Below are 15,129 nucleotides of genomic sequence, written 5' to 3'. Positions count from 1 at the left end.
GGATAGTTTAGTATCCCCTTGGGACCCAAATTCTCAGCTCTGATGCTTCGTGCAATGCTTTTCCTGTGTGTTCACTAAATCAATTTGTAAATTACGTACATGTAACTAGATTGCATTCATCGATGGAAGCCAATAATAAACATTTCCAAGTCAGCTTGGCCTTGAAAGACTTCTGGTACTACAGTACTACTAGTAAGTGGTGGCGTAGACAACTGCCCAGGCTTCTGAAGAATTTAGTCCATGGCTGGTGATGGGTCACTAGTTGAACTCTACCATATTCAGTTATGATACTCTAACCAGATAATGCTACCAGTAGAATCATGACATCTGTACTATCTGCCAGTGCAAATAAAATTATATGAAATTACATTCTAAACAACGCATTGATTTCTATCGAGAACTAAAACCAGAACGCATACAAAAAGCCAGCACTCAAGAGCCTCCAATCTTTGGACCGCTACCAGTTTGGAACGGCGGCAAGCGGTATGCAGCCGTACGATTGCTGGGAATACGGGAATCACGAATTCCAGTCTTGAAGCCAGACATAAACACCCTCGGCGGGCTCCCAAGAGAAGGTACACTTGCCATGTACAGCTTGTGACGGGCCCAGGGTCCGTCAAGTCGTCTCCGGATCTCATCCGAGCCGCCTGGGAGCAATATGGCTTCGACGGGGTCCCTTGAGGTCATCGATTTGCGTTCCTCGTGCTTCCCGTCCTCGGCTGCAAAGATCTCCGCGTGGACTCGGATGATGGGGGCGTATGACACATCACCAGTAGGTCCAGTAAATGCAGCAGTGCCGAGGGACTGTGTCTTTGGGGGTTCAGAATTGTTGGCCATATCGGTCATATCCAGCATTTCGAGATCGTTCTCATACAGAACCATCATGTGGGCTCCTGTGTCTAGTAGGAACTCGAAGTCGAAGCCGGCGGAAGCAGGAGCGTTCTCCTTGCGGACATTGATGCGGTACTAGAAGATAGTTGAGTTAGTGAATGAGCCTCAAGAGGTGAAGAAAACAGGCAAACAGGTAGGAATCAAGGGGAGCACGAGCGAGGAGTTTCGTACAAATTCATTGCTACGCCTTCCCGGGTCTGCCTTGTGTGACTCCATGAATAGCGCCAATTGTGGCGTAGGGCCGGGGCCAGTAAGCTAGATACAAATTTTAGCCATTCTGTAATAGATGAGACGTCCGGAGTTTCAAACATAGCCACTCACTCCTTCAACCCAGAATCCATCTCCAGCGAGGTGATATTGGTAAATAGCATCACATTCATAGGGATTGTACGGACGTGGCTGGCAAAGCTGTTCGCCATCTTTCCAGTAGGTGACGAGGCCGGCGTTCCATGCTAAACCTCCGGATTTATACACCGCGATGATTGCGTTGACACATGGCAGGTGGTTGAAGGGGTCGTTTCCTTCCTGGAGCGATTTCTTGATTCTATAAAGGGCGTTCAGCCGTCGTACAGATTGCCAGGTGAGCCCTGGGTCCTTCGACATCCACAAACTACACATGATCAGTATTTCAAGCTCTTTGGTGGTCATTGCCTCAATACGTACTCTTTCTCGGCCTTTTTCTTGCGTAAGCCCTGGAGCTTCATCGCGAACAGCGCCGGCAAGATCTTGTCTTCGATTCGCTGCTCGCATCGGGCAATTTGAGCTTCGATGTCCCTGTATCATGGATGTTAGGATTTTCTTATAGCTCATTCGAGATTCAACTCACTCTTCATCAAGATCAGGTTCGGCATCAGTCCATCCCTTTGGCACCTTCTCAGGATCCGTAATTGCCTCGCCCCCGCTAGCCTGCCACCTCTTTTGCGTGGGCTTCTTTACAGGGGTATTATGGCCGACGTACGTCTGATGAAGATCTAACTCCTCAACTTCGATATGCTGCCATGTTATTTGCTTGTCCATGAGCCCTCGTGTCCTTTGCCTCTTAGCGGGCCTATCGACGGCCGTCGTCGAGCGCTTTGGGGCCTTCGGTTGCGATGCTTCATCGTAATCCTCTTCCTCGGAGTCTTTCTCGTATTCCTCTGAAGCTGATTCTTCGATGGAGCCAGTACCTTCTGAACTAGTTACGGAGCCATCTTCTTCGGAATCTTCGGAATCTTCGGAATTGTCTCCTGGAGGTGTGAGATCCACTTCGGCAGTCTTCGCTTTCTTAACGGGATGGACTGTAGTCTCCTCCTTGTCTTCATTTTTGCGCTTCGAGCCAAAGAAAGAAAAAAACCCGCCTCTGTTCGTTTTACTAGATGTTCTGCCACTGGGGCTTCCATTGCCTTTCGAGTCGGGCTTGCTGTCGTATTGGCTAGATTCATCTTCGCTGTTCTCTAAGTCAGGATGCCCGACATGGCTTACTTCGCTCCTCAGATTGTTGAGGCGCTCGATATTCTCCAATGCAGCCTGATTCATTGAACGAAAATATTTGGCTTCGAGAAGCGAAGACTCACGATTGTGGGGACTGACCTCGTCGGTCAGGCTAATATAACTATTCCTCGACTCATAGTCGTTGATGGGTTGCGTATTGGCACCGTATTGGCTACCTGTGTTGTCGCGCGTGCCATCTTGGTTGCTGATTTGGTTTTCGTCGGCATCCATACCCTCGTCACCATGGTGATTGGAGAGTTGAGCCTTCTTATCCGGAACAGCAAGCCTACTATCTTCAACATTGCCACCGTCATTGTGACTAGAATGGCTGCCGCTGTGAATAGAGCGAGAATCGTGACTGTCACGGTCTACACCATTTTTCTCCAAGGCATCGAGACTAGTCTGGCGGCTAGGATAAGCGTCATCACTATCATCGTGTAAACTTCTGCTCTCGGCGGTCACGTAATCATCACTCTGGCTATCATTGTCGCTCATATGACTATCGACCTCGCTGTTTGTGGTACTCCACTCACTGCCTCCGTCCCTGCTACTCGGGTGCTCTTCGTCACTTATGTCGCTATGTTGGGCCTTGGTTGGAGTGGTCATCTTTTCGTATCACCCTAGGGCTAGCAGGAAAGGTCCGGTGATAATAGTCTTTATGTAAAGTATCTGGCGCGAAAGCACTGATAGATTGAATAGTGAAGCTGTAGGCTTGAATTTTTTTTTCGAAGTGGTTTCTGATAGAGTTTCCCTAGAGGATTTGCTGTTCATAAATACTGGTGAGGCTGATAAAGATGATGATGATGCACAAAGGATGCTACTGCCTTATTCTATTGAAACTACAGCTCAATATCAGATACCTCTTAAGAAGAAAGAGCAGAAGAAAGAGCAGCGTAAAAAGAAAAGAAGAGTCGAAACCTCGAGTAAATCAAGATTCAAAGAGTTGGCAGCTCCGTATTTTTGGCAGTCATCGGTAGAGACTATCCCCTTTCAGTGATGAGACATGAGGCTAAATTCCAAAACAAAGCAATTTGCCAGTCTAGAATGGCTTTTGTTCTTGTCGCGACCAGGGATCAAAAGGAAATCAAGTAATAGATTTCTAAATTAGAACATAAAGAACAGACTTGAATTTTTATCAATCCCTGTAACAGGAAAAGTTTCAGGGAAGACCCATCCCATTGTAGAGACCCCATGAACGCAAGCCTGAGATAACTTGAGATTCCTTTTATTACCATTGTCAGAGCTAGACAGGGATTTCAGCATAGGATTTTTCAATAGAGCATTGGCTAGCGTTCGAGTAATATTCAAAGGTAAAGTGTATCTCGTAAAAGGAATATGCTGAAAGTACAGATGAAAGAGATCAGAAACTCTCAAATCTCCGCCTCATCAATATCATAAACCAGATGATGCTGGCCCTTCCCAGATCTGTCAAGCCCGAGTGCCCAAGAGACATTCATGAACATAGAGATAGCCAGCTCCTTGAACCATAGACCCCAAGTTCCCGTCGCCTTTCTATTCCTCGCATTGTTTGCCGCCATTGTAAAGATCTCATCCACACGCGGCCGACGAATCGCATCATACTTCTCAAAGGCTTCATCAAGGGGTCTCGCCGGATCCTTGAGCAGACGCGCAAGCAAGAACACATCCTCCAGGGCCATGGACACCCCCTGTCCCGCATGAGGAGACATAGCATGCGCCGCATCCCCAACTAGCACGACGCGGCCCCGCGACCACTTCCCACCCAGCGGCAGTCTGTAGATGGGATAGAAGTGCACATCCGAGACACCATGAGCCAATTCACGGAGCGCATCACCCCAAGTCCCCTTGGCATGCTCAACCATCTTCCTCAAATCGCTCCTGTAGCTCTCGACCTCCTCTTTCCCATGTGCAGTCCACCCATCCCGACTATCCCCCGCCTCGGGGAGCTGTAGGAACTTCGAGAAGAACATAAACACCTCCTCCTTGCCCGCCGTGCACGGATTCACCGCCAACATCCCCTTCTCCGTCATCGTTGACTCAAGCCCATTCAGCTGCGCCAGTGTCTCTGCACTGAGCACTGACGCTGGAATAACAGACCCGAGCGTGCTGATCCCCGAGTACACCGGCGCATAGCCGGGATCAACATACTTACTGCGTACAAATGAGTGGATCCCATCGCACCCGAGCAGTAGATCAGCCTGCACGACCTCGCCGTCGTCAAAGGTCGCGCTCACCCCGCTCTCACTCTCGCTTAGGGCGCTCAGTTTCTTACCAAACTGGACCGGGATGCCAGCCTTCTGCACTGCGTCGAGTAGCACGTCCACGATGTCTGTGCGCTTGATCCGCATGTACCCAAAGCCCGTCCTCTCGCGGGCCCAGCCGACGAAGTCCGAGCTGGCGACGATAGAGCCAGAAAGGGAGTGCATGGTGAGGTTGGAGCCACTGAAGCCGCGGCTGTGGGCTTGGTCCCAGACGCCGAGGCGGTGGAGGAGTCGCTGGCCGTTAGACGGGATGCCAACTGCTCCTCCAAGGGTTGTGGGGGTGGAGCGGAGCTCATAGATTGTGCATTCGATGTCTGTCTGCTGCTGGAGGCGCAGAGCTGCTGCCAGGCCGGCTGGGCCGGCTCCTAGGATGATGGCCTGGTGCGGTTTGGTTATCAAAGCTTGTTGCGCGATTGGAGGGCAGACGCACCTTTCTGCTTGGCATTGTATGTTTGATTCAGTTTTATTTCTAGAACTAGACTTTTGCAGAGTTCTTCTCTGCTGTAGTCCGCCTCCATACCGGTAGATATAAGTAAAAGACCTCCGCGGTGATGCCGCGGACACTAAACCTTATCAGGTAATTTGATTCGCCTGCCACGGCAAGTCGGCAAGAATTCGAAGCTCCGTGATGAAGATACAGTCATGTTCGAAATTGGCTTCCATGTCTTTCACAGAGAATCTGTCTCAAACCCTAGCGCTACCGCAACGGTGAAACACCCTAGTCCCTATCCAATTAGCTTATAGATCATCCGTGCTTGTAAATAGAAAACAGTAAGCTACCTGACAACATCCTTACGCCACTGCCTCTGTTATTATTTGTACCTTAAGTACAAATTCTGCCCATTTAATACTGTCCGCCTTGCTTTGGCTTAAACCTGCTGGCTCCCACTCGAGAGTTCACGAGATGATCTTAAGTGAAGGCCAACCACAGCCTAGATTGCGGATGCTGCTGGTTACAGCCACGAATAGGGAGGGAGGAAGGAGCTCGTGCCTCGTGCCTAGTATCCACCCATAACAGCCCAGGCTCCTTTCCCGTCTGGGACCAAGATCGATGGGTGTCGATACCTAGCGTCACATGATAGCGGGGTTAGATTCTAGAACAAGTGTTCTCGCCAGCCTTGCCATGACACAACCCAGCCCCCCCTTGAATAGCATCGCAACCATGAGTTCAATATCATTTGGCCACGATAATTCAGGAATCCAGGTCGGAAATAGTCATGGACCGATATATATATCAAAAGGTATGATTACCGAGGCAGCAGAACTAAGCATAGCGAGTCGGTAAGCTAACGATAGATTTGGCTTTCAGAACAAACAGAGTCCCGCCCCGAACCTCTCTGGACAGTACCGTTCCCGCGCGATCCAGACTTTGTGGGTCGCCATGAAATCCTTGACCGAATCCAGGAGAGAACTTCGATAGCAGGTTCTAGAGTCGCTCTCGTTGGACTTGGAGGTGTTGGGTAAGAACTTGGCAATTAAAAGTAAGGCTTCTAGATACTAACAAGATAGTAGGAAGACACAACTTGCTATTGAATATTGCTACCGGATCCGACAAAAATTCCCTGGCACGTGGGTCTTCTGGGTACATGCCAGTAACTCCGCTTGCTGCGAAAAAAGCCTCCGAGACCTTGCCGATCGAGCCAAGATTCCTGGGCGTCAAGACTGTAACACTTATATCTTTTAGCTTTTCGGGAACTGGTTGCAGGACGAAAAGCTTGGGAAGTGGATTCTTGTTCTCGATAACGTCGACGATGATGAACTTCTCCGCCGGTCGTCTACACTTAGTATAGAGGGCCAGATAGATATATCAAGTCATGCTCCTGACCAACCGTCGCTTAGGTATCTTCTCTCGACCTTGAATAGGATAATAATTATTACCAGTCGAAACCGAGGAGTAGCATTAGATGTTGTCCAGTACAAGAATCTTATTGAGGTACAACCGATAAACTAGACCGAAGCATTTGATCTAATATAGAACAAGTTAAGCACATCAGCAGAGCCTGAAAAGATAAACAAGCTAGCCCAGGAACTAGAGTTTATACCACTCGCAATCGTCCAGACTACTAGCTATATCGTATATCGGCGTTATTCAGTATCACAATATCTACTCAAACTCCAAAAGAGTGACCGCAACGCCGTACACTTGCTTAGCGAAGAAGCCAGGCTTCTTTACCAAGACTGGGAGGCCAAGAATTCTGTTTTGCTGACATAGCAAATATCAATCGATTATATTCGAAGGATAAGGGTGTCTGTAATAGACCTACTATCTCTTATAAGCTTCTTTGATAGACAGGGGATCCTAGAAACAATTCTCCGCATTACACAGAGCTTACTATTGGAGAAACAAGACAAAAGCACAAGCGAACAGGATATAGATAATAAATCATCTAAAACAGATATTTATCTTGAAAAGGATTTGCTGATACTAGGCGACTTTTCCTTAATCTTAGACAGGGAGACTGACCGAACTTTTGTTATATACCGACTCGTGTAGCTTATAGTGCGGACATAGCTATAGGTTGAAGGCCAGCTTGAGCAGTGGAAGGGGTAGTTTATCTCTGTTCTGCACTCTGTATTTCCGACTAACAAATATAAGAATTGGGAAACATGTCAGTCACTCTTTCCTCATATCAAATCGGCAGTACTACATCGACCAAAGTCCTATAAAACCTTACACAAATAGGCTACTGTGCTTTATAGGGGTACATGGTATGCGCAGGAGAGTGGACATATCCTAGAATCAAGGGAAATGGCATTTATCTCGAGAGAATGCAGATCCCAGATTTTTGGAGAAGAAGGTACAGAAACGCTTAAAAGCAGTACAATACTAGCGATAGTATACCGGCTTGAGGGGTTTTGGAAAGAGGCTAAGAAGCTTGAGGTGCAGGTTATGGAGATAAGTAAGACCAAGCTTAGCGTGGACCATCCGGATACATTAATAAGCATGGCCAATCTTGCGTCTATATATACAAAACAGGGCCGGTAAAAGAAGACTGAGAAGCTCGAGGTGCAGGTTGTAGAGACAAGCAAGACCAAGCTTGGCAGGGACTATCTAGATACATTAGCAAGCATAGCCAACCTCGCATCGATATTATGGAACAAGGGCCGGTAGGAGAAAGCTAAGAAGCTCGATATCTAGATCATGGAGACAAGCAAGACTAAGCTTAGCGAGGATTATCCGGATACATTAAAGAGCATAGCCAACCTTGCATCGATATATAGTAACCAGGGCCGGTGGAAGAGGCTGAGAAGCTCAAGATGCAGATCGTGGAGACAAGCAAGACCAAGCTTGGCGAAGACCATCCGGATACATTAGCAAGCATGGCCAACCTTGCATCGACATATAGGAACCAGGGCCGGTGAGAGGAGGCTGAGAAGCTCGAGGTGCAGGTCATAGAGACAAGCAAGACTAAGCTTGGTGTGAACCATCCGGATACCTTAATAAGTATAAACAATCTTGGGGTCGCCTATAAGTCCCAGGGCCGGTGGAAGGAGGCTAAGAAGCTCGATGTCCAGGTTATGGAGACAAGCAAGACCAAGCTTGGTATAGACCACCCCCTTACATTAATAAGCATAGCCAACCTCGCATCGACATATAGGAACCAGGGCCGGTGGGAGAAGGCTGAGAAGCTCGAAGTGCAGGTCGTGGAGACAAGCAAGACCAAGCTTGGTGTGGACCATCCGGATACATTAACAAGCATGGCCAACCTCGCATCGACATATAGGAACCAGGGCCGGTGGGAGGAGGCTGAGAAGCTCGAGGTGCAGGTCATGGAGACTCGCAAGACCAAGCTTGGCGTGGACCATCCGGATACATTAACCAGTATGGCCAACCTAGCTTTCACCTGGCAATCATCTGGTCGGCATTCCCAAGCGATCGAATTGCTCACAGACTGTGTTGCTAAGCAGCAACAAGTATTAGGTCCCGCTCACCCTAATACTCAGTCGTATACTGTTATCCTACAGAGATGGGAGACTGGAGATGTCGTTCAATGATCAATACACTCATGTCAATCAGTTTTTTTGATCGAATGAGCAATCATATATTGACCACTCTATGCTTTCGTACACGTAATTTACCATTTTTAAAGTAAAGTCTTGAAAGAACCTTACTGTGTAAGCTTTACGAGCTAGACCCTGCATATACGCTAGGGTTCCAGAGACAATTTCTCTACGCAAATCATGGAAGCCAATTTCGAACATTACTGTAATTTAGTTTAAACTTTTATGTCTAGATTCCTTAGAAACTCAGTCTAGAGGAAGAGAATGCTGGAGAAGACCAGGGCCATACTCGTAGTAATTCAGCTGGCCATGGCATCGCTGTTCCAGTGGATGAGCAAAATCCAACCACCTTTTCTCTCCATTCAACCCAGCACACTCCGCACATCGGCAGCTTTCATAGCGGCTGACAGCTCCAGTTGACTGGTCTACCCGAACCAACAACTCACCGGCGAGATTCCTTAGATAGGACGTGCAAATGACATCAAACAGCAGCGACATCCTTGTGACATCAAATCAGATCCCAAAGCACATTGTTGGCACCAACACTTGCACTCAACTAGCCTCGAACAGGCGACACATCCTGATCTACCGCTCCATGGGGTCCCACTCGCCCCCAGCGAGCGGCCTGAGTTACCCGTTTTGCTCTGCAGACTTGAACCAAAAAAAAAAAAGACAAGCCCGCGCAACTTGCACTCGCTCCCCAAATTCTCCTACTCGAAGAGTCCTGTAGAATGGCAAATCCTCTTAACTATTGACACAAGTCATCTGCCCGAAAAGCCCGACAAGTGACTCGGGAAATGGAGGGGGGAAAGCATATCTTGTGCGACAAGTAACCAAAAGCACCCAGCAGATCGGCGACTCCGCAAACCCAACAGACCTCCCCCGACGCCGCTGCAATTGGCTCCTTTCCCCCCCGAATCTGCGAGCTCAGACCCTCAACTAAACTGTTTCCTGTGATGTGCACCACCCTCCTTGCATGGAGCTTACGAAGGGCTTGCTATCGAGAGGGTCCTGCAGGCAACCCGTACCCAGGGGTGGGGTTCGCGACCGACGGATAGTAGCGGTCAAGAGCAGAGGTGAGCGACACGCGTGAGAGTAAAAAAGCAGGACCGTTCCAAAGAGAGCCGGAAGATTCTTCGTCAAGCACTCGGCTGTGATAGGACATTTTTCCTCTTTTCTAACGGTGAAGGGACGAGCCGACAAACCTCCGAAACGACCTGGGGGGGGCCCCTCATCAGGCCTATACTGAGTCCGGGCAGGGCCAATCAGCGCGCCAGCGCGCCAGGAGTGGAGCCAACTAATTTGGAATTTGATGTACGAAATGTACTCATCACAAACTTTAGCGTCCATGGGAACGTTGACTTGTTCATTGTTTGCATCACCGGTTCGGGGGGGAGGCCTTAGCGCTCCTTCAAAACCGGTGTGACAAGGATCATTATAATATCGTGAGCGCCATGCAATCACTCCTCTTTTCCCCTCTTCTAGATTTCATCCCATCTTCCCTGTATCTCTCAACTGGGGGGTATCCCACGGGGGCAATCAGAATCCGAAAAAAAAAAAGACGCAAGACATCAATCATATATACATCATGATAATGAGGTAAAGAAAAGAAAAGAAAGAAAAGGGAAAAAAAAAGAAAAAAGAAGTTTCCAACAAACCGAAATTCATCAACGCCTGCTTTTCCCAGACATGCCAAAATGCCATCAAGGACTCCAACATCTGACGAGAGCTGCCAGTTCCGGAATCAAGAATCAAAAATCGGTCCGAAGGCTGGGATGCCTCGGGATTCCAACTCGAAGACAATACGCTGAGTCAACTTGGGGTTGCTCACCACGCACACGGCTTCGGCGTTGAACTGCTTGAACTCGCGCTGGATCATCGGCACCATATCGATTCGTCCGGTCAGATTGGTGTCCAGGATCAAGGGCTCAGGGTCCATAATTTTCGTGAGGTCAATCACCTCTTGACCGTAAGTCGTCAATGGAGAACGTGTCTGCCACATGACTCGCAAGTCAGGCCGTTTTTCATCGCCGATGAACGACAAACAGGGCCCGATACCAGATCCGGTCGTCACCACAATAAGGCGCTTATACACACGCATGGCATATGCAAAGCCGAAGATCAAAACGCCACGCTTCCAGAAGTGCGAGGGGGGCTGTTTGATGCTGTCTCCCGTCCAGTCGCCGGCCTTCGACACCAAGCACGAGAAGCTGGGTCCTCGGCGGTGTCCTCGGCGAGTCTGATGGCCTCGTGGGCCCTCGGGCCCCTGGTCCTTGAAAGTGGCAAAGCCATGCCAGTCACGGAGGGGGTGCTTGGCGAGCTGGATACCCTTGCCAAATGCGGTCTGGGCATGGTCGAAGTGCAGTCTCACTGCATGTGACGAGAGGTGCTCGGCCTTGACGGGCACCTTGCGCAGCAGGATCCAAGGGTGGATGATTGCGATGACGGTCACTACCAAGAACCAGAAGGCGGGAAGCTCTATGACGAAAAGACCCATGCTCTTGCCTGGGCCGAACTGATTTCATAACAGAATACCAGGAGCAAGGCAACGAACATCGCCACCACGGCCCATCCGGTGAAACGGTGGGTGAGTTCAAAATAGTCATGACGTTTCATGCGGAACTTGGGGTGCGCAACAGCTATGATCACCAGTAACAAGACCAGGACTATGTATGTCAGCACAACCGGGGCCGCTGTGAAGGTGACCGTCGTTGCAGTGACAGGTCCTGGGTTCCAATACTGGTGTGAAAGCAGCCCCACAAATCCCAGGTACCAGAGCAGAGAGGCAATGCCGCAACCGCTGTGTACACCACCATAATGGTAGGCCTGAGAGCAGTACCGGCGCAACCAGAATGGCGCTGACCTGGGAATTGAGCAGACCACGAAGAAGATCGTGTTCACCACCAGAGGCTGCCGAGCCAAACCGCATGCCAACAGGTTGGCCGCCGTGGCATTAACCAAGGCAAGCAGCTTTTGGTCGGAGACCATCACATAGATGAAAGTCGCAATGTTCACCAAAGCGACTATAGTGAACAACCGACGATAGACGGTGAAGAAGGCAAACCGGAGGCTGGAGAAACGCTTCTGCTCCCCGACCACGGTCTGAGCCTCCAGGTCGATGGCGGGCTGTGGCACTTTCGTGTCTTCGGTGACCTCCTTAAGCTTCGGCTTCTGGATATCAAAACTACCCTCGATCAAAGTGTCACCAGAAAGGTGACGGGTATGGGTTTTAACCAGAGCCTCCTCCATCGTTGGGCCCCTAACACCCCTGTGAACCTCCTCCATGGGCGCGGTTGTGTTGGGCGTTTTCTCTGAGATCTCCATTGTCTCCGACATTGTTAGAGAGAGATCTCTAGAGGAGTTCAAAAGGCAACTGAATTGAAACTTATAAAAGAGTTGGCAACCGGCCCATGAGGGTGGGGGGGAGGTCGCGGATATATTTGGATGACGGCCACAAAAGGAGGGAAACTAATATGGAAAGAGAAGAAAATAAGGGTAATTGTTGCCCTTGACCAATTACGGTAAGGAGCCTTTGAACTTGGGGAAGGAGACGATTCGCCACGATCAAGACTCGCCCGCTTCCTGCTGTTTTTCTTTTTCGGTTTTTTTTTCCCGCTGCTTTTTGCTGTTTTCATCACAAACCATTTCCGGACACTTTTGTTACCCACTTCTGCCCCGACTATGACACTTATTGAATTATCCGCCCTGGTCCCGCCTTTCTATTTGCTACGAACACATCATCAACCTCCGTCTCTGTTTTTTTGAGTTTTCTTTTTTTGAGTTTTTTTTTTTTTAACTTCTGATGTATGCACGATTTGTGTCAATTTTCTTTTTATCTTATTTTGTTTTTCGGATCTAACCAGTTCCCCAACCCTTTTTCGTTACGGGTAGCCTTCCGGGCACAGGATCGATCGGTATTCTATTGGTAAATACTAGGACTTCGCCTAATCTGGGGATCGTCCCTCCCAAGAAGGTGTATGACACTCTCACGCGGCCAGATCCAAAACCCAGATCCACGTCTAGCCAGTGCAGCATGCGCTAGCGCGAAGCCTCATTGCCAATGAGTTGGCCCGTCGCGAAGAAGGACTGTGCCATTCTCAGGTAGCATGAGCAGGACTTGGCCAGTAGCCATGACCATGGAATGGAGTCGATTATGGAGACGCAAGCCGTGCCCGGGAGAATGGCACCTGTGACAACTTCTACCCGACGGGGACGGGAAGCCCCAGCTGGAAGGAGTCGGTGTTCATGGCAAAACGTCCCCGAACCGTTTATCACGAAATGCGAGATCAGACCATGCCCGCATTGCCCCTTCAGCTGAAAAAACTACCCAGCTGAAAAACTAAGGCGCTATCAGGGCAAGTGGACGGGAGGGAGAGGGGGGGGCGTGGGAGAAGGAAGCAAGGATTGCCCTATTGACGGTGATCTCCGATGATCTGGGCTGGACTGTTCATACTCTTCCCACGTCAAGTGGCATTGGCGGGAGAGCCGTTGCCACTGTAGGTCTGTATGCAGATGGGCTAGCAACGAACTACGCATGCAGGACTTCCCTTTTGACTGTTCAAAAGTACGACTGGAGCTGGAAAACTTGGCCGGAGATGATCGGCCGAAGTGCATGAACTGCTCGTGGCCACGAAGTGGAACCTGAGCAAATCTGGATGGCACCGTCCAAGGAGCGGGGGAAAGGAGATGCTCGGCGATTGTCTCCCAATCTACCCCATACGGAGTTCAAACTAACATACTCATCTATGTGAAGAAACCCTCCTCCCCATGATAAGGCCAGGCTGACAGACTGAGCGCACGGGCTCTGGGTAATAACCTCTGTTCCTGAACGTGGAGGCGGGCCATGTCTTTTCCTCCCTTACTGGGTGCAGCCTACTTTATCTGACAAGGGCAGACGATCATTGCTTGCAGCGGGGCCGCCGTCATGACTGCCTTGATTACGGAGTACAACGCTGTGTGAACTTCGGGATTTCCTCGCTTGTTGGAGAGTCCAGAATTTGGACAAAGTTTCCAGACCGACAAACCCGACGATCGTTGTGGATCCAATCCAGTGTCGCGGGCCACAAGCTGCTCAGTGTAATAGGATATATGGATTACACTAGTGGAGCGCAAACCAAAGGCGTCCAAGCTCACGATTATTACTTGCTTATTGATCTTTCCCACGATTCGATCGTCTATTCCTTCGAGGATCAGAGAGGTCAAAGTGATATCAGTTTCTTGTTGGGCAATGAAGATATTTGATCAATCACTTTTCCAGGTGGATCATGATCCACAAACTAGGGCTCCGGGACCAGCTGCGATCGGGATATCCCAGCTAACCACCGCCAGGAAAGGTGATGGTGACTTCCTGCTGTCGATCGCCTGATGAGAGGGGTTCGATATCCTCGGCTCCAGGACGCGAAAACGAACGGACAGACGCCGTCATGCCAAAAAGAGCGCGGTGGGGCGCGGTGGGGCGTGGAGCTGGCAAGCAAGCTCGCCGGATCTCGAATGGCAGCTGATTTTCAGCCGTGGATGCGTGGTGGGAAAGAGGGGCGCAGGCTTCAAGTGGTCCAGATCCGCTTCGATGGACCGGTAGAACATTCCTGTTCCCAGATCTGACTGGGAGGATGGCGCCGTCGACTCCATCATTCCCACTATTATACGAATCAACGGGGACTAAGGTGGCTGGCGGAGGGTCGAGAGCGCCATTAGCACCGAATTTTTTGGGGATTTAGGTTAGGAGACTTGGACCACTTCGAGACCCCGAATGGCGATCCTGGTCGATCTGGACTGGCCCTGGCGTGCTCGCGCAAATATGGCGGTGTGTGAGATACAGGGCGAAATGCGAAACCGCGTGTCAGTTATATGGAAAGAGACAAACCCGGTGCTCCAGTTGAACCGAGCTTTGCAGCACAATTGAGCCCATGTGTAAGACAGGGGGTAATTTTGGGGAGAGAGGGGGTCCTTGGGGGAGGGGCGGAGGGCTTCTGACGGCCGGGCTAACACGAGGGTAACCCTGGGACGGGGGGGAACAAGGCCCCGAAGACGTGCGTTCTGTGAGTGACTGCGGCAGTGATGCGCGCACCACTAGCAGTATTAGCGCGAACATGTGGTGGAGTCCGGGAGCCCGTGAAGCTGCGTGAACCATTTCAACCGTAGCGCATATCACCAGCGATGACACCTCTGCCGGAAGCGTGGGAACCGAAGTTAGATCTGTTTGTGAGATCATATTCTTGTTACAATTGATGCACTTCCGGCGTACTTTTGCAGGTGGAGTTCTGTAGATTATGAAACCTTGGGAGGAATTCAGGGAGAAGCACAGCAAATCAGAAAGGTATTGTAATTATCTTTCCCTTTCCGGTGCCGTTCGGCTCACTAATCCCGCCATCTGGCCCTAGAAGTCCACCAATCAGCAGGCTGCATTCCTTTTCTGGGCCGCGAAGTGGGTTCCATCTTCCACTAGCGCCGATCACATAAGCTGCCATTCCAAATCCATGGATATTCCAAATACTGCTTGGGTATCGTGGTAATGGCTTTGTTACGG

The 15,129-nt window shown here is 50.0% G+C and overlaps 6 protein-coding genes across 6 annotated transcripts; 1 reads left to right on the top strand and 5 right to left on the bottom strand.

Moving 5' to 3' along the window:
• Positions 1-432: 432 nt before the first annotated feature.
• On the bottom strand, positions 433-2,967 carry N7468_001549 (uncharacterized protein; the record flags this gene model as incomplete). Its single annotated transcript, XM_058470846.1, has 5 exons — positions 433-966; positions 1,063-1,146; positions 1,213-1,501; positions 1,555-1,665; positions 1,718-2,967. 5 exons carry the CDS (start codon positions 2,965-2,967, stop codon positions 433-435), a joined length of 2,268 nt encoding a protein of 755 aa, XP_058333987.1.
• Positions 2,968-3,731: 764 nt separating this feature from the next.
• Positions 3,732-5,046, bottom strand: N7468_001548 (FAD-dependent oxidoreductase; the record flags this gene model as incomplete). The annotated part of the gene is made up of 2 exons (XM_058470845.1): positions 3,732-4,979; positions 5,032-5,046. The coding sequence occupies 2 exons, from the start codon at positions 5,044-5,046 to the stop codon at positions 3,732-3,734; spliced, it is 1,263 nt and encodes a 420-aa protein (XP_058333986.1).
• Positions 5,047-7,859: 2,813 nt separating this feature from the next.
• On the top strand, positions 7,860-8,597 carry N7468_001547 (uncharacterized protein; the record flags this gene model as incomplete). The annotated part of the gene is made up of 2 exons (XM_058470844.1): positions 7,860-7,960; positions 8,048-8,597. The coding sequence occupies 2 exons, from the start codon at positions 7,860-7,862 to the stop codon at positions 8,595-8,597; spliced, it is 651 nt and encodes a 216-aa protein (XP_058333985.1).
• Positions 8,598-9,542: 945 nt separating this feature from the next.
• On the bottom strand, positions 9,543-9,953 carry N7468_001546 (uncharacterized protein; the record flags this gene model as incomplete). Its single annotated transcript, XM_058470843.1, has 1 exon — positions 9,543-9,953. One exon carries the CDS (start codon positions 9,951-9,953, stop codon positions 9,543-9,545), a length of 411 nt encoding a protein of 136 aa, XP_058333984.1.
• Positions 9,954-10,347: 394 nt separating this feature from the next.
• N7468_001545 (integral membrane protein TmpA) lies at positions 10,348-11,939 on the bottom strand (the record flags this gene model as incomplete). The annotated part of the gene is made up of 2 exons (XM_058470842.1): positions 10,348-11,079; positions 11,139-11,939. 2 exons carry the CDS (start codon positions 11,937-11,939, stop codon positions 10,348-10,350), a joined length of 1,533 nt encoding a protein of 510 aa, XP_058333983.1.
• A 2,085-nt stretch (positions 11,940-14,024) lies between these two features.
• On the bottom strand, positions 14,025-14,231 carry N7468_001544 (uncharacterized protein; the record flags this gene model as incomplete). The annotated part of the gene is made up of 1 exon (XM_058470841.1): positions 14,025-14,231. The coding sequence occupies one exon, from the start codon at positions 14,229-14,231 to the stop codon at positions 14,025-14,027; it is 207 nt and encodes a 68-aa protein (XP_058333982.1).
• Between the last annotated feature and the right edge of the window lie 898 nt (positions 14,232-15,129).

This window comes from Penicillium chermesinum, assembly GCF_028974085.1.
Source record: "Penicillium chermesinum strain IBT 19713 chromosome Unknown utg000002l:1.0-5270490.0:1.0-5274688.0, whole genome shotgun sequence".
Taxonomy (NCBI): Eukaryota; Fungi; Ascomycota; class Eurotiomycetes; order Eurotiales; family Aspergillaceae; genus Penicillium; species Penicillium chermesinum.
The sequence above is the reverse complement of the archived record's forward strand: the minus strand, read 5'-3'. Positions and strand labels throughout refer to the sequence as shown.